This window comes from Notolepis coatsorum, assembly GCF_963971535.1.
Source record: "Notolepis coatsorum genome assembly, chromosome: 9".
Lineage (NCBI taxonomy): Eukaryota > Metazoa > Chordata > Actinopteri > Aulopiformes > Paralepididae > Notolepis > Notolepis coatsorum.
In genome coordinates this window covers 87,187,917-87,209,991 of record NC_140173.1, presented here as the reverse complement: position 1 = coordinate 87,209,991, position 22,075 = coordinate 87,187,917, and the positions used below count along the sequence as shown (strand labels likewise).

General features: G+C 44.0%; 1 protein-coding gene across 1 annotated transcript in view; it reads right to left on the bottom strand.

Annotated features, from left to right (window-relative positions):
- Window positions 1-5,533: 5,533 nt before the first annotated feature.
- The window catches only part of LOC311234691 (uncharacterized protein), a gene marked incomplete at its 3' end in the record, with an annotated part of 68,439 nt that continues 51,897 nt past the window's right edge, over window positions 5,534-22,075 (bottom strand). Inside the window, exon 7 of the mRNA XM_084321934.1 lies at window positions 5,534-5,623. Within this exon, the coding sequence (XP_084178060.1) occupies window positions 5,534-5,623 (90 nt within the window). The remainder of the gene's footprint in view (window positions 5,624-22,075) is intronic.

Sequence of the window (22,075 nt, the reverse complement as noted above, 5' to 3'; positions counted from 1 at the left end):
GGTCGATTTTGCAATATGTCAATTATTATGTAAAACTTGTCCTTCAAGAAGTGGTAGTGGTATGAGAAAGAAATCAAAATAAAAGTTCCACCTTTGATTCTAAGAAGACCCAACCTTTGTTTCATGTTCGAAAGCGACATTCATTTGAAGGGAGAAAAAATAATAGATGGATATTCAAAAGATATAAATATAGTTGGTCAACATGTCCTTATTTATATAAAACTGTTGTCATTCGCAAAGTGACAGTAATATGAAAAGTTCCACCTTAAGTTCTAGGAAACAGAAAAAGCGATCCCATATCCAAATTAACTATGGCAGAGAAATAGAAATAAAATAAAAAGTCCACCTTAGATTCTGAGAAACAAAGAGCAAACAGAGAAGAAAAAAAAATTAAGATTGCAAACTATGGTAGGTCGACTTTGTAAGATGTCCATATTTATATAAAGCCATTTTCATTCAAGAAGTGACAGTGAAATGGGAAATTCCACCTTAATCTCTAGAACCAGAAAAAGTGTATACATATACCCGTAAATTCTTTCACGGTCGATGTGGAACGTCTATTGTAGTCTGGTGACCCGGTCATTGAACTGGTTAATCAGACAAACTATGGCACGTCTACTTTGCAGTATGTCAGTAATTATATAAAACCATTATCATTCAAAAAGTGACGGTGAAATGAAAAGTTCCACCTTAAATTATAAACCTGGGGAAGCGATCACGTGACGTACCCATACCAACTATCACCGGTCGACTCTGCTTGTTTTCTTTCACGGTCGATGTGGAATGTCTTATAGCCTGGGGTCCCAGTCATTCATTTAACAGGGTTTTCAGCTTGGCCAAATCTTTCCTTGCAAAATGTCTTGGCTTCCTCCGGTGTGGTGAAAGTGTAGACTTCTCCCTCCGCCAGTGTCACCCGGAGGCGGGCGGGGTGAAGGAGCCCGAAGCGTATGCCTTTACGGTACAGGATAGTTTTGACCTCATTAAACGCTGCGCGTTTTTTAGAAAGGGCTGCGCTGTAATCCGGGTAGAATCTCAGAGTCTTATTCTGATAGCGGGGTTTGTTTTCTCTGGCCCAGCGTAATGCTCGTTCCTTCTCCTGGAACCGGTGGAAGCATACTATGATGGATCGTGGCGGGGTACCCGTTTTGGGTTTGGGGAGTAGAGATCGGTGTGCTCTCTCCAGCTCCGGTGGCTTGTTGAATACGTCGGGACCCATGACTTCCATCAGTAGATTTGCGACAAATTTAATAGGGTCTTGTCCCTTTTCCCTGTCTTCGGGTATGTTTACAATACGGAGGTTGACTCGCCTTGAACGATTTTCCAGCTCGTCGACCCGGTCTAGGAGGGTGCTGTTGTCTGTTTCCAATTTGCGTATGGTTTTCTCCGCTCTGACGAGACCCTCAAAGTTATCTCCTGCGGTGGTTTCAACTCTGGCGAGGCGTGCTTGAAAGGAATTAACCGTTTCGTGAAGTGCATCCACCGATGTTTGTAGGGGCGAGAGAGAGCTCTGTAACAGAGTTGAAAAGTCTTCTCTGAGGCTGGATCTTTGTTTTGCCAGAACTTCGAGTAGAATAGTCATGGATAGGGCGTCTTGGCCGTCTTCCATGTGCTCCGTATTGACTGCGACGTCTCGTGCGGCCATTGTCTTGCTAGTAGCGTTAGCCCTATTGATTGGAGTTGTCCGTGTCGGTTGTAATGTCGCTTGTTTAAGATGTCTGGTCCTGTCGTTGTTCATTTTTACCTCGGTAGGGTGTTTGTTAAGTAGGAGTTTCGATTTTCTGTGGTTGAAACGTTTTTTAGATGTTAGAAAATGTAAATTATTAGCGTGAGGCAGGAGAGCCTTCTCGACCACGTCTTTCTCCTACGCCGACATAACCGGAAGTCCTTAGGCGACTCTTTTGAAGTTGGTTAAGGTTAGAGTATGGAATCAGGGCTGGTGTTCTATCGCCCTGCTCTAAGACAAACTCTAACCTTAACCAACTTCGAAAGAGTGCCTAAGCTTAACCAGTGAAAGAAAGAGGCGTCACACGATTGGCGCTACCAGAAACGTCAGTGGCCAATCAGAGCGCAGAGCGCGAACGCGGAACTGGAAATCCGTTGGTAAAAGTATTCAGGCGTCGGGGCTGGGATGTGGAGATGCAAGTTTTGACTTTTTATTGCTGTTTTTACCTCAAACGGAAAACCTCAAACTCTTATGAAGAGGAGAAAAAATACTCAAGATTAGCCACTTGCAGACGGCAGGGTGTGACGTACTGTATATTTTAGTTGATGAAATATTTTTGTTGACTAAAATATTTTAGTTGATGAAATATGTTTTCATTCAGTGTCACAGTATGACATCGATCTCCAAAATAAGAAAAAAAAATAAATAAAATGTGGGGCCTCTAGTGACGAGGGGCCTCAAAAAATGTTTAAAATAAAAGTAAAAAAAAAATAAACAAATATTTGGGGCCTCTAGTGACGAGGGGCCTCCAAAAGGCCTCGAGTGACGAGCGGCCTCCAAAAAAATAAAAAATGTAAGTTAAAAAAAAATTTAAAAAAATGTGGTGCCTCTTATGACGAGGGGCCTCCAAAAGTTTTATTTTTTTTTTTTTTATAATTTTTCCCCCATTTTCAATTCATCAGGCCATATGACAAATGAAAAATGCAAATGCAAATGATTGCTGACTGTGGTTCAATAATTTTTACAAATAATAGCTTGCAGCCAGCAACGTATTGAAAAAATAACTATAAAAATAAAATAAAAAGAACTATAAACTATAAATTAGTTCTTTTTTGAAACCATGAACTTTAGTTCAGATTTTTGAATTATGAACTATGAACTGAACTAGTTCATTTAAAAAATTGTGAACTGTGAACTGAACTAGTTCATGTAGAAAGTGAACTTTCCCAACATTCCCCCACATAGAGATGAATGTTGGTTTAGTGTGAACGCAGCCATGGCTGCTTTTTTTTTTATATATCGCTTTTATCCAAAGCGCTTTACAATTTGTTACTCACATTTTACCCATTCATTCACACACAAACGGCGGAGGCAACCATGCAAGGTGCCAACCTGCTCATCGGGAGCAATTAGGGGTCAAGTGTCTTGCTCAAGGACACATCGACACGCTGCCCAGGAGGAGCGGGAATCGAACCGGGAACCTCCGGATTGCCAGACGACTGCTCTACCACCTGAGCCACTGTCACTGTAGTGTAGTGCCTCTACACTATATATATATATATATATATATATATATATATATATATATATATATATATATATATATATATATATATATATATATATATATATATATATATATATATATATATATATATATATATATATATATATATATATATATTATATAGTGTAGAGGCATATATATATAATAATTATCTCCATCAGGTCGGTTCTGTCCACCTGTCTATCTCTGTCCACAGCTAATCTCACAATAGGGCAGTTTTGGACAAGTATTTTAAATTAATTCATTTGCATCATTGAAATGCATATTCAGTATGAAGTTACAGCATTTCACCACAAGAGGGTGATATTATACAGGTTCGCTGGTAATCAGCTCTCTGGCACCTGTTAACAATATATAGACATGCCATAGTGAACCTATTGTCATTGATATACATGCATTACAAATATTTATGAATTAATTATTGACCATTGCAATAAGCCACGCCCCTTTCATAGCTCATGAACCGTTCATCGTACAGACTTGTGGGAGGGGTTAATGAGTGGTGGGGGCTTCCCCTGGAAGGTTGGTGGTACCGTTAAAAACGGTGACATTTTATTTCAACTAAAAATGCTTACAAAATAATGTTAGTGATAGAAGGCAACTAATTTTGTGCAAAAATGGAAAGCTTTTCAATTTCTATGCGGCAGAATTGTTACAATAGCCGATAATCCATTTTCCCAATGATAAAACCCTATATGGGTGGAACAACCAGTGACGTCAGACGGTCAGACTACACCTCCTATACAGATGTGGCATAATAGGGAGGTGTAGTGGTTACGTCATTGCTGTTTCCGGCCGGTCCACCATCTTGAAAACGCAATGTATTTCCCCATTGCCCATTTCTAAATCGTCTCGTTTAAAACAAATAAAGCATGAACATTTACATGGTGTACCTTTCTGTGCGTATTCATCCACAATCTATAGCTCAACATGAAAATATTCGCAATTAATCGTAAAGGTAGCAAAATGACAACGTTTATGTTTTCGTTCACTGACAAACTACACTGGAATTTGGCGCTGCTGACTGACGTCACCACAGCGTAGACTCCTGACTTTTTCAAGATAATTGAACCACCACTATACGTCATCCATATCTCTGCCTGTATTATTCGACCAGAAAAAAGAAAAAAGAAGAACGAGCGTGATGGCTGAGCGAACCTTGAGAAGCGGGGCCGGCCCCGTGGACGGAGCTACCATGGCTAAACTGATGGAAGAACTCAGGCTGGCTCTCACCACGGAGTTCAGAACGGAGTTCAGAGCGTTTGCAGCCTCGCTCGAAACCAGACTCGACGGATTCCAACTGGTGGTCGCAGACCATACCCAACGCCTGGCCTCCGTGGAAGACGGCATGGATACATGGTCTGGTAGGGTGGTGGAGCTGGAGGCCAGATGCACAGCTCAGGACAAAGTCATCGGCAAGCTAAAAAAACAAGCTAATTGATGTCGAATCACGCAGCCGGCGTTCAAATATACGCATCCTGGGCCTGGATGAATCCCTACACAGCAACCGTCCTAGTGTCTTTTTCGCAGAGGTCCTGGTGGAAATCATGGGGAAAGACGTCCTCGCTACACCACCGGAGCCACAGGACACTAACACCCAAGCCAGCGCCCGGCTCCAGGCCCAGGGCCGTAATCGCCCGCTTGCACCACTACAAGATCAAGGAGATTATTATCCTGGAAGCTTGCAAACGGAGAGGGAATCTGACATACAGAGGGAAACCACTTTCAATCTTCGAAGACTACTGCCCTGAGGTGGTCGAGCAGCGATCACACTACCGAGACGTCATGGGGCCCCTGTACAAGCGTGGATTTTGCCGGAGCCGGACGGGGACTCGATGCCGGCTTCATCAGATCCAGACGCGGTGGTAGCATGACTCTGGGCCGTTAGCATCCTTTCTACGGCTATCACACAGAGAGGGGTTGCATTTAATATTTTATTACATATGTGGTTATGGATGAATACTTGAGGTTAGGCTTCGCCTGGAAGTTTATCTTTTTCTTTTCTCTCGCTATCTGACATAAGGGGAGGAGGGGGACAATTCTGTTGTATATGACTGTTGTACTGTTGCACGACTATAGCCACGGGCTATGATGGTAAGTGCCAACGTTCCGTTTCGGAGGGAGCGGGACCTATTTTGTTTCGGATATTTCTGCCACGCCTATAACTTTTACGCTCTATACCAGCGCCCAGCCGTGTTTTGGTTCATTGCCACCGGGATGCGTTTACTGTTGCTTGCACATTGAACGAACTGGGGTATCGTGGCTGCGCCAGCCGGGCCGCGGCTATTCGAATCCCAACCGGTTCATGCGACCCGCATGGCTCTGCTGCTGACAACGTGCTCGCTGGAGCGGCAGACGGCCCCCTGCACAGCGCCCTCCTCTGGCGGGGAGGCCTAATTGTATGAGGTCAAACCAGCGTCAGGGGAGATAACAGACCCTCGGACAAAGTATCGCCCCCTCCCGGCCTGGTGGATGTACTGCACGCCTGTTCTATCGCAGCATGACTGGAAGATACAACCCACCCCCCCCCCCCCCCCCCCCCTTTACCAATAGTTCTGGGCTCCAGCCGTTGACCTTACTAATGGCTTATGCCTATGGTTCAATTTGAATTTTCTTGTTTACTTTACACTTTGAGGCACTTTTGTATACAGGGGAATGTGGCAGTTGGCCACTGAGATGGTTCTACGAATAGGTAGGTTTGAAGTCTCTGGAAATGTTGGTGAGTCCCTGTGATGTTCCCACACCTTTATATGTTTTTTATGTCATTAATATTTGTTTTATGTATGGCTCAAAGTATGTGTGCATAGTGTTTAAGATAAGTGAATTCTGCATGCCCACAGGCTTGTCCAGGTCTGCCCCGCCTACACACCCCTCAATATTCTAGCTACGGCTAACTCTGAGAGCTTTAAGCTCTGCTCCTGGAATGTTAGAGGTCTTCAGAAATTAGCTAAGAGGAAGGCGATTCTGACCTTTTTAAAGAAGGAGAATGTCTCTATTGCTTTTTTACAAGAAACCCATATGGGGCCCAACGACACCGCTAAACTCCAAAAGAGTTGGGTGGGACAGGTCTTCGCCACAAACTATTCTACATTCAGTAGGGGAGTGGCCATATTGATCAACAAAAATCTCCTCTTTAGACTCATAACTTCCTCTTTAGATAGCCAAGGCCGCTATGTGATTATCAAAGGGGTTCTTAAGGGTAAAGAAATGACATTTATGAATGTATACTGTCCCCCAGGCTACTCCCCTGACTTTCTATCCAAAATATTTACTGAATTTAATGGCCTGGCCTCTGAGAATGCTTTTGTGGGCGGAGACTTTAACTGTCACCTTATACCGTCTCTTGACAAACTCCCACCCAGTTTGGCTCCCCCCTCTAGGCAAGCAAAGATGCTCACCTCCCTATGCAAAGACACTGGATTCTCAGATGTCTGGAGAACCCTTTGCCCATCCGAACTGAAGTTCACCTTTTTTAGCGGCCCACACAAGAGCAACAGTAGAATAGACTATTTCTTCATCCCTTCCTCTAAGCTCTTTCTAGTATCGTCCTGCACAATCAAAAGTATTGTTTTATCGGATCACGCCCCTATATATCTGGTCTACTCCCTGTCAGAAGAGAGGGCGCTGTCGAGGCGTTGGCGCCTCAACCCATACCTCCTCAAGGATGATATGTTTGTCTCCTATTTCGAATCGGAATTTAAAATGTTCTACTCAATTAACTCGCATTCTACGGATAACCCGTCTCTGCTCTGGGAAACATCCAAGGTCTTTTCTCGCGGACTGATTATGTCTTACGTATCATCCAAGAAACGCAAGAAAAATGAACAATGCAAACTTCTTGAATCCAAACTAGCCGACCTTGAGAATCAACTTGTTTCAAACCCAGCCCCGGCTGTGCTTATAGAGCTTACGGCCACCAGAACGGCGTTAAACACTCTTCTGATCCAGGACGCCGAATACTCTCTTAAATTTGCCAGACAGAAAATGTACGAACACGGTGACAAGCCTGGTAGGTGCCTAGCTAACTTGGCAAAAAAAAGGGCTGACACCCAAGTAATAGCCTCAATCTCGGACTCCAACGGGGTCAGGTCCTTTGACACCAAAACTATTAGTAAAGAGTTTGCCTCTTTCTATGCCCAACTCTATAGGACGGAACGACCCGACGGTGCTCTCTCTGACATGCAAGCTTTTTCGCTGACTTGCACCTCCCTAAGGTATCGAAAGATCAGAACTTGCTCCTTAACGCCGCAATTACAAAGGAAGAAGCTCTGGGCGCCCTTAAGGCTATGCCATCTGGTAAGGCTCCGGGCCCGGACGGTTTCGGATGCGAGTTCTATAAGGAATTCGGTCATATTCTCTTGGATCCCCTGCTGGCAATGCTTAATCACTCCTTTGAGGTGGGGATATTACTCCAGTCCCTACGGGAAGCTAATATTTGCCTTCTCCTTAAGAAGGGTAAATGCCCTGAAAAGTGTGCCTCCTATAGGCCTATAGCCCTACTTAATTCGGACCAAAAATTGCTCTCCAAGATCCTGTCCATGCGCCTAGAAAAAGTACTCCCATTTATTATTAACGAAGATCAGACTGGTTTTATTAAGGGTAGGAACTCTACCGACAACATGAGACGGCTCCTTAATATCATCCTAATGACTCGTGAGACAGACCACCTCGCGGTGGTTCTGTCTCTCGACGCGGAGAAGGCATTCAACCGTGTAGAATGGCCATATTTGTTTCTAACCCTCGCTGAATTTGGCCTAGGAGATACTTTTATTGATTGGGTCAAGGTTCTTTACAACTCACGAATGTCGGCGGTCCTGACTAACGGACTTAGGTCTAACAACTTTCCTCTACAACGGGGGAACCCCCAAGGGGATCCTCTTAGGCCTTTACTATTTGACATGGCCATAGAACCACTCGTGCAGGTTCATAAGGCAGTCAGCCGAGATCTCAGGTATTAGAGTGGGCGAGAGGGAACACAAAATCACTCTTTACGCGGACGACGTACTGATCTTTATATCTAAACCTTGATTGATTGATTGAAAAGTTTATTAACAGATTGCAGAATGGGTACAGTACAGTACATCTCAATACATACAATTGTTAAGGGGATGCAGACCAGAGAAAGACTTTCGTCTTGTTTCCACCAGGGTCCCCCATTTTCAATTCATCATAACATATATGACATACATGACATACAGATAGACAGTACTGCTACATCTATACATTTATGACATATCAGATTTGCAAATACAGTACTGTTTGTGATACAAAAGTGTCCAGAAAAGGAGTGTATATACATTTGGCGTAGAAACTGTACATTGGAGGAGGTTGGTGGGGTGGGGTTGGGTGGGTTGGGTGAGGGCTGTACATTGGAGGTGGGGGGGGGGGGGGGGGTTGGGTAGGGGACACACACACATTTTACACTGTACATTGGAATGTTGACAAAGCCTTACTTGGTCATTTACTGTACAACTAGGTTAGGACATTTGTAGGGGCCAGTTTCGAATTGCAGTCTCACGTAGGTGTTTTTTGAGAGTGTTTTTGAAGGTGGGTAGTGATTCACATTCCTTTACAGCTTTAGGCAGGGCGTTCCACATTGATGTGGCATAATTGCGAAACGTGTTTAGTCCCTTGTTTGAGCCGAATCTGGGTTTTACATGATTTGTGGAGCTCCCTCTGGTGTTGTGATCGTGGTATTCACTGACCTTTGGGAAGTATTTTGACATGTACATGGGTACCTTGGTCGCGTAGTGTATCTTGTAGACCAGGCCCATTGCAAGTTGCTGTACTCTGTCGTCTACTCTAAGCCATCCTAGGTTGTCAAAGTGGGCAGGGGTGAGGTGGGTTCTAGGAGTCAGGTCAAGTAGTAGTCTGACTAGCTTGTTTTGAGATGTTTGTAATTTGTTTTTTAGTGCCTTTGAGGTGCTTTGGTACCATGAGGTGCAAGCATAGTCGTAGTACCCTTGAATGAGTGCTCCTGCTAGAGTCTTCAGGGTATTCTTGTTTACCAGAGAGGAGATCCGGTACAAGAATCGCGTTCGTTGGTTGACTTTTTTTATTACATTGGATGCCATTTTGTCACAGGAAAGATTAGCCTCTAGGATGGAACCCAGGTAGGTAATTTCATCTTTCCTTGTGACAATATTGTCACCCACTGTAACCGAGAAGTCGTCAGTCTTGCTGAGTTTGTTATTTGAACCGAAGAGAATGGACTCTGTTTTGCCCATGTGTAATGATAGTTTGTTGTCGGCGAGCCATATGCAGATTTTGCCTAGTTCCGAGCTGAGGGCTTTTTCAACCTGTAAACTTGTTCTTGTCAGAGACCAGCAGGGCTGAGTCGTCCGCAAACAGGAACAAGTTGCAGTCACAAGCTGACGACATGTCATTTGCATAAATTAGGAATAGTAGCGGTCCTAGTATGCTTCCTTGTGGAACACCACAGCTCACTGTGAGGGGGGGGGATAGGGTACCGTTTACTTCCACCATCTGTTCCCTCCCCTCCAGGTAGGATTGTATCCAGCTCACTGATAAACTATCAAAACCAATTGCTTTTAGCTTGTCAATCAGAATGGTGTGATTGACAGTGTCGAAGGCCTTTTGTAGGTCCAGCATGACCATGCCGCAGTATTTGCCCGCGTCCACCTCTTGTTTGATGTGGTCGTTCAAGTAGAGAAGGCATGTGTCAGTGGAGTGGGATGTTCTGAAGCCAGATTGGAATTCGTAGATTAGATTTTTTTCCGCGAGGTATTTTTCGATCTGTTCGTATACTATTTTTTCCATGACTTTCGAGATGGATGTAAGGATAGAAACAGGGCGGTAGTTACCCGGGTCTAATTTGCTGCCCTTTTTGTGCAGGGGTGTTACTCTCGCAATTTTGAAGTCCTTGGGGACGTGTCCCTGTTTTATGGAGAGGTTTATTATGTGTGTGATGACTGGGGTGATGGCTGCTGCTGAGTCTCTGAGGAATTTGGAGGGGATGTTGTCATGGCCAGTGGCCTTGTTTGGTTGGAGGGCGCTCAGTTTTTTGAGTACCTCATCTGTAGTTACTATTTCCAGTTTGAAGTCGTCTTTGTGGACGCCTAGGTTCATGTAGTATGCTACTATGTGTTCTACCCCATACTGCCCTGAGTGGGAGGGTAGTTTGTTTACCAGTGTTGTGGCTATGTTTGTGAAGAAAGTGTTTAAGTAATTGGCTACATCCAGCTTGTCTGTGATGAGCGTGTTGTCCGTCTTTATGTTTATGTTTGAGAACCTGGTTTTGAGTTTTTTACTGCAGCCTAGTTGATTGTTGAGTAATTTCCAAAGTTCACGTGGTTTATTTTTGTTTTCCTCGGTTTTGTCATTGATGAAATTTTTTTTTGCAGTTTTGATCATGGAGTTTACGTCATTTCTTAGTCTGTTTCTTTCTAGTTTGAGTTCAGTCACGTGGTCTTGGAGTTCACTGCTCGTGCTTTTGGTAAGCTTTGACTGACTTTTACGAAACTCAGAGCATTTTTTGTCTCTGGCTTTCATAGCGGTCAGTATTTCAGTGTGCATCCATGGCTCAGCGCGATTTTTTACCCTGGTGGTTCTTAGGGGGGCCATTTTGTTTAGTATTGATGAAAATTTGGTTTTGAAGCCAAGCCAAGTTTCTTCAACCAGTGTACCATTGAGTTCATCTGACCAGTCCAGACTCTCCAGTTCAAGGTTAAAGGCCTCGCTAGAGTAGGTTTTGAGGTCTCTAGATGTGACTGTTTTGTGACAGCCAGCCTTTAGTTTTAGCTTTTTGCGGGTACAGAATATCATGTAATGATCACTTAACCCGCATGCTATAACCCCTTTACTGGAGATCTTGGACTTGTCAGAGGTCAGTATGAGGTCAATGGTAGTCTGAGTTGATTCACATATCCTTGTGGGTTGGGTGATTCGTTGGCTGAGGCCGTGCAGATCACAAAACCTATTGAAGGATTTGAAGACGGGTGCATTTTTTTGTTGCATATCCGTGTTCCAATCCCCAATAAGAATTTTTTCCGCATCCTCAGCTCCAGCTAAGCACACATCCAGAGTATCATAAAAACCAGTCTGTTCTGGTGGTCTATAGATTGTGCCTATTAGTACTGATTTTGCCCTTTCAAATAAGATTTCAATCCATACAGTTTCAATCTCGTCATGGTTAAGGTCAGTACGGTTGCTGAATTTGGTATCTTTGTGTATATACACACAGACACCACCTCCATACTGGTTCCTATCCCTCCTGATGATTGAATAGTCCTCGATTTCTATCTCTGGATCCTGAACAGATGAGTCACTGTGAAACATAATATATTTGCCTTACCGTTTAGAAACAAATGTCTGATTTCAGCCAATTTCGGTTTCAAGCTGTTTATGTTTAAGTGAAATATGTGAAGTCCATTTGAGTTTGTTATTTCATTAATGTCGTCTAGTTCAAATTGTTTTTCCACTGTGGTGTGTGGTTGATCTTGTGGCGGTAGGTGGGGAGGGGGGGATGGGGTCCTGTGTTCATTGATGTTAGGAGGGGGGGTGGGGATGATCCTTTGTCCTCTGCTGGTGTATTTGGTCGGTGTGAAAGCCCGCGACGTGGGGGGGGGGGGGCTGGTTGCTGTCCTCAGATGTGTCTGGAGGCCCTCCGTTGTGGGGGAGGGGGGGTGGATCGGTTAGTCTAGCTGTCCTGGCGGGGCTAGTCGATTCAAACGGCGGGTCCCTGGTGCTCACGTCCCGCGCTGATATGAGTCCCCTGATTGCAAGCTCTCTCCCTCTTGCATCTCGGCTCCTCTGCTTGGGCTTCGGTGAGGGGATGTCGCCGCCTGCTGGTCGGTTGGTGCATCCGCTGGCCATTGTGTCCTGGGCCGGCGACGGTGTGGAGATGCATGCTATTGACGGTGTGAGGATGAGCCGTTGATTCTTCGCCTGTTGGCGCGTTAAAACAGGTCCTGGGTTCTGATGAATGTCTCCAGACAGGAGCAAATACAATAAAAACATCGATTTTTTATCAAACTTGCCTGTCGGGGGTAGTCTCTTTCTTTCGGGATTCGCCGTCAACAGTCTGTGAATAGTTGCCGCTCCAATAGCCGGATGTTTACTCTCCGAGCCATTTAACAGGTAAAAGTCACAATGGGACTGTAGATTTGCGCGTTTGTTGCCTTCCACCGCCGTTTCCTGACGATTCTGTGCTGAATTCAGGCACACGTCTGTAATCCAAAGTATGGCGAGCAAGAAATGCATAAATATTCCTGTATATCTTCTTTTTGCTGATTTTTGTTGTTGGTTTCCATGGGAACAGCAAGAGCTGGATATTCTGCGACCGTTCATGTCGAGAGCCGGAAGTGTCGGCTCTCGATGCCGACACTGGAACGCCCTGCCTAAAGCTGTAAAGGAATGTGAATCACTACCCACCTTCAAAAACACTCTCAAAAAACACCTACGTGAGACTGCAATTCGAAACTGGCCCCTACAAATGTCCTAACCTAGTTGTACAGTAAATGACCAAGTAAGGCTTTGTCAATATTCCAATGTACAGTGTAAAATGTGTGTGTGTCCCCTACCCAACCCCCCCCCCCCCCCCCCCCACCTCCAATGTACAGCCCTCACCCAACCCCACCCCACCAACCTCCTCCAATGTACAGTTTCTACGCCAAATGTATATACACTCCTTTTCTGGACACTTTTGTATCACAAACAGTACTGTATTTGCAAATCTAATATGTCATAAATGTATAGATGTAGCAGTACTGTCTATCTGTATGTCATGTATGTCATATATGTTATGATGAATTGAAAATGGGGGACCCTGGTGGAAACAAGACGAAAGTCTTTCTCTGGTCTGCATCCCCTTAACAATTGTATGTATTGAGATGTACTGTACTGTACCCATTCTGCAATCTGTTAATAAACTTTTCAATCAATCAATCAATCAATGGTGGCAGAGCAAAAGCTCTTATTTGCCAGATTTACAGTTAATTTACATGTTAAAGAGAGACTGATTGTATGTTTATAGAGAGACATTTATAAAAACAATTTAATAGTTACAGTTGATATAATTGAATAGTTCAGCCTGCATTTGTTAGATGTGAATGGATACACTGGTTTTGTAAAACCACTGGCTGGCTGCTCTAATGCTGTGAGCATCATAGACTGTTGCTTTACCATACTTGATACTTGGTACAGAAGCTGAAGCACTAGTTTAACAATTTACGTTATGTGCAGAGAAACAAGTTAAAAACAATTTATGCACTTTCAATAAAGCGTTTAAAAAAAACGGTTGGGGGAACGACGACGACTTCGTAACCTAGTTACTTTCAAAGTAACTAAGTTACTCTGATAATCAAGTAATCAGTAAAGTAACTTGGATTACTTTTTAAAGGAGTAATCAATAATCAGTAATCGGATTACTTTTACAAGTAATCTGTGGCATCACTGCTCACCACAAAGCAACCAGGTTAGCTAACAGTCACTCACCACAAAGCAACCAGGTTAGCTCAGTCACTCACCACAAAGCAACCAGGTTAGCTCACAGTCACTCACCACAAAGCAATCAGGTTAGCTCACAGTCACTCATCACAAAGCAACCAGGTTAGCTCACAGTCACTCACCACAAATCAACCAGGTTAGCTCACAGTCACTCACCACAAAACAACCAGGTTAGCTCACAGTCACTCACCACAAAGCAACCAGGTTAGCTAACAGTCACATCACCATAGAACAACAAGTATAGGAAGGGACTCAGCATTCACTCATGGTTGGTGAGTAAATGGTGCAATGTAATTATCTAGTAGTTACTGTAGCACAGTGTAATTATCTAGTAGTTACTGTAGCACAGTGTAATTATCTAGTAGTTACTGTAGCACAATGTAATTATCTAGTAGTTACTGTAGCAGTGTAATTATCTTGTAGTTACTGTAGCACAGTGTAATTATCTAGTAGTTACTGTAGCTCAGTGTAATGATCTAGTAGTTACTGTAGCACAGTGTAATTATCTAGTAGTTACTGTAGCACAGTGTAATTATCTAGTAGTTACTGTAGCACAGTGTAATTAGAGACAACATCTCATCAAATTAGCAAATGGGGTTCCGTGACCTAATGTGTATCAGAGTTTGGGGATCCTTGACACAAAAAAGTTTGAGAACCACTGATAAAAGCAGAAGCACTTTCAAGGAACTTGCCAATACTATGGGAAATGTCTTCTCCAGAGTCAGACAAGAAGATAGATACCAGTTTCCCCTCAATATAAAGCTATCCGGCTGCAAGCTAGCCTAACTTAGCACAAATGAATAGAAACAGATACGGACCAGCTAGCCTAATTGTTTTGGACCAGTTGGCCAAAAACACCTCTCCCAGAGTTTTAAGCTAGATTCGTGGTCCGTATCAGCTTCCATTAATTTGTGCTAAGCTAGGCTAGCAGCAGGATAGCATTTCAACTGACACACAGAGAGGAAACTGGTATATATCTTCTTGTCTGACCCTGGAGGAACCGGTAAGCATGGTTCCTATGGGAGGTGTAGTCTGATGTCACTTTAGTTTACCGCGCGGTCCACCCGTATAGGGATTTATCATTGGGAAAATGTATTATCGGCTATTGTAATAATTCTGCCTCATGAACATTGGCAAGCTTTCCATTTTTGCACAAAATGAGTTCCCTTCTATCACTAACATTATTGTTTAACACATTCACGGCCAGGGGTTGCTGTTTACCTTCTGTATAGAACGCCAGCGCTGTAAGTCAATGGGGCGCCTTGTTCACTTGCGAGTGCTTAAAGGAAAACGCCAACATTTTGGGAAATTAGCTTATTTGCCATCTTCCCTGGAGTTAGACAAGAAGATACATACCTTTTTCATCTCTGTGCATGCATTAGGCTTAGGGAACGCCCGCACTGTTAGCCTAGCTTAGCGTCAGTCACTGGAAGTAGGTTCCTCCAGCAGCCTAGTTCCCAACAGTCACGAAATACACTCCAAATACAACTCCAAAACGTTCCTGTAAACATGTTGTGACCTGTGTATTTACCATGTGGAGAAATAAAAAAATATTGAATTAGACATTTACGTTTTCTAAGCAGTGCTACTTTCTAACGTCGAGGCCAGTGTAACACTAGCCCAAGACTAATAATAATACCACAAGTGTGGATTCACTCGTCCAAACCCTGTTGGCGTGCAGCGCAGTCACGATATCGGCTAATGTAACGCCAGTCAGCAAGCGAAATTAGCATTGAATCAAAAGCCTAGTGGATGCAGGTGTAGCCGGTGTGATCTTGTCTGCGTTGTGTTTTAGTCGATTCGACCCCTGTTAAGGGATCGCCCTGAGTGGGAGTTGAACCCCGGACGCCTGCGTCGCGGGCGGCATCACAGACCACTAAGCAAGAAGTGAATTCACTTCTTGCTTCCGGGTCTGGATGCCTCTGGGGAGTGAGTTTACTTGCAGTACCGCTTAACGTCCACAGCCACTTCACGACTTGTACCTCGTGACTGTGGATATACTGCAGTACCTCCGTTACACTCACCCCTCTAAACTCACTCCACCCAGGGCATCCGGGTCACGGCACCACATGTAGCCGGTGTGATCTTGTCTGCGTTGTGTTTTAGTCGATTCGGCCCCTGTTAAGGGATCGCCCTGAGTGGGAGTTGAACCCCGGACGCCTGCGTCGCGGGCGGCATCACAGACCACTAAGCAAGAAGTGAATTCACTTCTTGCTTCCGGGTCTGGATGCCTCTGGGGAGTGAGTTTACTTGCAGTACCGCTTAACGTCCACAGCCACTTCACGACTCGTGACTGTGGATATACTGCGGTACCTCCGTTACACAGGGACCGCTGAGGAATATTATACTAGGTCGGATAGTCCAGCAAAGTTACGTCCTATTCATCAATCTCACAATATTCGCTAACGTTAGACAGATGGAATACAGCCTTCCATCTAAAAACATTTATAAATGAAAACTTACCACAGTCATGGTATCCATAATAACTTCAATCGGTTCGGATCCTTTGAATGAAATGAACATGTAAACACTGGCCTCGACGTTAGAAAGTAGCACTGCGTTGCGTGAAATCACTGAGCCCAGAGAGGAGTGGTTAGGCAAAAAGAAATCAGAGTATATCTGCTTAGAAAACGTAAATGTCTAATTCAATAATTTTTTATTTCTCCACGTGGTAAATACACAGGTCACAACATGTTTACAGGAATGTTTTGGAGTTGTATTTGGAGTGTATTTCGTGACTGTTGGGAAGTAGGCTGGGAACTAGGCTGCTGGAGGAACCTACTTCCAGTGACTGACGCTAAGCTAGACGGTGCGGGCGTTCCCTAAGCCTAATGCATGCACAGAGATGAAAAAGGTATGTATCTTCTTGTCTAACTCCAGGGAAGATGGCAAATAAGCAAATTTCCCAAAATGTTGGCGTTTTCCTTTAAAATATATCTTATATTATAGCTATGAGTCTAATAACACCGTCGATTGTCAGTGAGTTGCTTCCAGTCAACATGCACAAAACAGATTCATCCGTACATTTCCGTTTTATACCGTTTTGAATATGAGTATAGTTTTGGTGATTCTTAGTAATCCCAGGAAAAGATGCGATAATAGCGTTTTAGTGAAATCCACTCATCACGTTGTAATTTTTCGCCTGATTATCTAATCATCCTGAAATTAACGCTAGATTATCGTTGTTATCCTTCCTAATGTAAGAATGAAATGGGCCCTGGAGCGGGGCGCTCGCCCCCCCCATTTGAAGTACTGGGCGCAGAGGTCCGTGCCACGTTCTCCAGCATTGCATATGGAGGGGGGGGGGGGGGGGGGGTGGCAGCCTCGCAGATGTATTGTTGTAACAGGTAACTATTAATTATAGTAATTATTGATCTGAATGGAGTATTTAAACCCTGCCCGCACGGCTCAGCTCAGCCCAGATAATAAACCACAGCATTTCTAATGTAGTGCAGTTGCTGCCACAATGCGTTAGGGGGCGGTATTGACCATATGCAAACGCAGACACACTCAGAACAGTATGCACAAGGTGCCTCGATGAATTATGAATGGTTCAATTCCATGTCTAACCCGCATGATTTCCACATTTGGAACCTTCTCGGGGTACAAAATTCACTTTTCCAAATCCGAAGCAATGCCACTTCGGACACTCAAATCCATTCCGATCCTGCCCGAGCCCTTCCCATTTCGCTGGTCGCCCTCCGGCTTTGTTTACTTAGGAGTATTTGTGACACCCACACATTGTTTAAGGCCAACTTTCCCCCCCTCTTAGACACCATAAGGGCCCCCTTACCAATCTCCTGGCTGGGTAGGATAGCCCTCGTCAAAATGAACGTACTCCCCAGACTATTATACCCTCTCCAAATGATCCCAGTGCTGCTGACAAGCAAGGTTATCAAGGTGCTAGAAGGCTGGCTAAGCTCATTCATTTGGAATGGGAAGAAACCGCATCTGAAAATGGCCAAATTACAGATGGATAGTGAAGATGGGGGTCTAGACCTACCTAATATTAGACATTACCAACTAGCAGCACACCTTAGGGTACTTGTCGGCTGGTTCAGATCAGACCCACTGTCAATCTGGCTGGACATTGAATCCTCGCAATCTAAGTCCCCCCTATGGAACCTACTATTTATCAAAGACTTTAAGTCTGTTAGGAAAATATGCTCCAACCCCATCACACTATGCTCCGTCAAGGCCTGGAAGACTGTCCGTAAGGTGGAGGGCCGAGCCAAGCTGACCTCTCCTCTTACCCCAATCGTAGGCAATCCTGACTTTAAGTCAGACCAAATTGGCGGCGGCTTCAAGACCTGGCATAAGCAGGGCATAACTGATCTTGGCCACCTGTTTGATGGCCAGACCCTAATGTCCTTTACACAGCTGCAGCAGCGGTTTGGCCTATTGAAAGCGGAATTTTTTAGATACCTACAAATTAGGCAGTTTATCACCAAGGACACCTCACTTTTAACTAACAGCTCCACCTCGCAGGTGGAGAAAGCCCTCTCCTTGCAGATCCCTAAAAAACAAACATCTATCTTCTATAGTACTCTAAACCTTAATTAATCTTTATCTTCCCTTGTTACTAAACAGTCCTGGGAAAAAGACCTGGACATAGAGATCACAGATGTAGACTGGCAGAATGCATGGACCTACGCAAAACAAAAAAATCTCTGTTTGCAACCGCACCAAGGCTATTCAAGTTAGAATCTTGCACCGCATTCATATTACCCCCCGCCCTTAAGAGTAAAATGGACCCCAATACATCCCCACTTTGCTTTAAATGCAAGATAGAGACTGGAAACCACGTCCACTGCTTTTGGACCTGTGTAAAGCTTCAGAGCTATTGGTTCGACATCGTAGAGGAACTATCTGTCATATTTCACACCCCCATCGAGCTGGATCCCCTCTGCCTTTTACTGGGCCTCCCAGATATTCATATTGCCAATTTCAAACATAAGAGACTGTTCAATTTGTTGACATTTGCTGCTAGGCAGAACATCCTATTGTTTTGGATCAAGGATGAGGTCCCATCAAAGAGGTCATGGCACAATATCATAAATATCATAATGGAATGCATTCCCTGTGAGTATATCACGTGCATGCTGCATTCCAAGTTGGACACTTTTTATGAAATCTGGGACCCTTATCTGTCACATATTGGACCTGCGCTATCCACCACTGTACTCGCCGGATTTCCCCATTACCCGTAACCTCCCAATAGACCAATGCTGCCTTGTTTTGTCTGATTGTGCTGGCATTGTTGCCGAGGGAACCGTAACTGATGCGAAGGTGCTTACATATACACGGACACATGCACACGCTCACACCACACATACACGCATGCACACACATAGAACACGTCACTCACACACATGCAACATGCAAGCGCAAATTACACAGGCATATCAAACATTCACACATAAAACACGCACATAGGTAAGGCACACATATATATAGCACACACATGAGAGCCACACCTATTTTTTATTTAATTTGTATTATTTTACTTTCTTGTTTGCCTGTCTTGTGCTGTTATTATTGTTGTTAGTGTCACTATTATTATTATTGTTAACACTTTGATTGCCTAAGGCTAAATTCATGATATACCATCCGTTGCCAGCTCTATTTAACATGGAGAAGTTCCCCTTCTTTGCAGGGCTATAACTTTTTTAATTCTATTGCTAGATTGCCTAGATTAGGGCCCATTCAAGGTCCTATATTGTTCATGGTGTAGCAACGTTAAACTTTTTCATTCACATATAAAATATGGTCTAAGGTATAAGTATGTTTTCATCTCTTTCTGCAGCTTTCTCCAGAACGTGATTTATAGCCCCAAATGCATTATATTGATGATGAAATACAGTTTGATAGCAATGGGCGCGATATAAAAAATTCCAACTGGAGGTACTTCTGGAAGTTACTACACGTCATCTGATGTTGACCGGATGGGCGAGGGGGCGTTTATAATTCCGTGGGCAGCGTTATACCATTCATCTAATGTGGGTCATATGTTCATCAGATCAGTTAGTATCGAACACGGTAATATTACATGCTAAAACTCACCCCAGTCTCCTCGGGCCGTTGGGCGATCAGCGTGGGGTAGACAGTTTTCCATTATGGGATGTCAAAATACCCGGTCCATTTCCAGGTTGTATAATAGTATATACGTCCAAATCATGTTGTTTATCGAGTTATTGGCAACGGATCGCTATGTATTGTGTCGAGCTCGAGTCCCGGGACCTATAGCGAGTGCCCGGAAGTAATATGGGTGATCACCACTTCATCCACATGACTTCCTGTTTGGCGCTTCTGCCGATCGGCCACCAGATGGCGCTCTTGAACCGCTAGAGGATTGAGAGGAGCTCAGAACTGTGTGTGAAGGCTGCAGAGGGGAAATATGATTTCGATCACAGATTTTTGAAATATTGATATTAAAGACGAGTTAGGGCGTCCTCTGCAACTTGAGCATGGCTAGGAAAGACACCTAAACACGTTTTCGGCACTTAAAGTGTTAATGTTATTGTATTGTAATGTCTTGTTCTATGTTGGAAAATTGAAAATAAAAACATTTATAAAAAAATATATATATATTCGTACAATGGGAAAATACCTGACCCTGAATCTGTGACTAGTAGAAGACCGGAAAGGTCGGTCGAAAACGTCGTATCTACTGCTTTTTTGTCAATTAAATCACCTTGGAACAACAAGTGAGTTGCGAGCCCCGCTTTGTTTTATGAAACAGATACTAGCCACAGATTCAGGGTCAGTTATTTTCCCATTGTGCGAATTGTTAAGCTTATGGAATGTAAGGGAAATCTGATCCTAGGTCTGCGACTAAAGCCAGGAGTCTACGCTGTGGTGACGTCAGTCAGCAGCGCCAAATTGCAGTGTAGTTTCTCAGTGAACGAAAACATAAACATTCTCATTTTGCTACCTTTACGATTAATTGCGAATATTTTCATGTTGAGCTATAGATTGTGGATGAATACGCACAGAAAGGTACACCATGTAAATGTTCATGCTTTATTTGTTTTAAACAAGACGATTTAGAAATGGGCAATGGAGAAATACATTGCGTTTTCAAGATGGTGGACCGCGGAGAAACCGCAATGACGTAACCACTACGCGTGATTTTTCCCCCGTAGCCTATGTTTGCGAAGACGCTCTCTGATTGGCTAGCCGCGTACAGCGAAGACCCTCTCTGATTGGTTTAGCGCCGAAGGGTCTCTTCCGCCTTGTACATATATATTCTCTGCTTCAAAGTGGTTATGCTTTGGCCCTCTTTCGAAGTGGGTTATTAGGGTTAGGGTTAAGGTTAGGGTTAGGGTTAAGGTTAGGGAACAACATATCAATTGTTGTTGAATATGCAGAAGAGACCCTTCGGCGCTAAACCAATCAGAGAGGGTCTTCGCTGTACACGGCTAGCCAATCAGAGAGCGTCTTCGCAAACATAGGCTACGGGAAAAAATCACGCAACCACTACACCCCCCTATTATGCCACAATAATGTGGAACGCCCTACTCACAACCGTGAAGGAAGGTGAATCCCTACCCTCCTTCAAAACCACTCTCAAAGAGCACCTACGGGTGGCTGCAATTAGAAACTGGCCCCGGTAAATGTCCAAATCCCCCCCCCCCCCCCCCACCAATGTACAGTTTCTTCCCCTTTGGATGTAAATATTTTTTATGATCTCTTTTTATTACACAGTTCTGTATATCTATAATAATAATAATAATCCAGGACCTGTCGCAGAGGTCTTTAATTGGCATGCAACGACACTCAATGTTAGCGGCACACACACACCGGAACACACACGCATGCATTGTCTTTAGGATCGCCGATGCGATACTCCTCTGCGCTTAACCCATCCCGTCGTCCTTCCTTCCCCCCAAGGGCAGCCGGGAGCAGACGAGGGCTGTGGCGTGAGTTGTGTGTATGTCATAAATGTCCTGATGAATTGAAAATGGGGGACCCCGATGTAAACAAGACAAAGGTCTTTTTCTGGTCTGCATCCTCTTAGTTGTTTTGTATTGAGCCGAACTGTATTGTACCCATTCTGCAATCTGTTAATAAAGTTTTCAATCAATCAATCAATCCCTACCGGATGAGCTGAACAGCTTTTACGCCCATTTTAAACTGTACCACCAACCTTCCAGGGGAAGCCCCCACCACTCATTAACCCCTCCCACAAGTCTGTACGATGAATGGTTCATGATATATGAAAGGGGCGGGGCTTATTGCAATGGACAATAATTTATTCATAAATATTTGTAATGCATATATATCAATGACAATAGGTTCACTATGGCAGCTGATTACCAGAAAACCTGTGTAATATCACCCTCTTGTGGTGAAAAGCTGTAACTTTATACTGAATA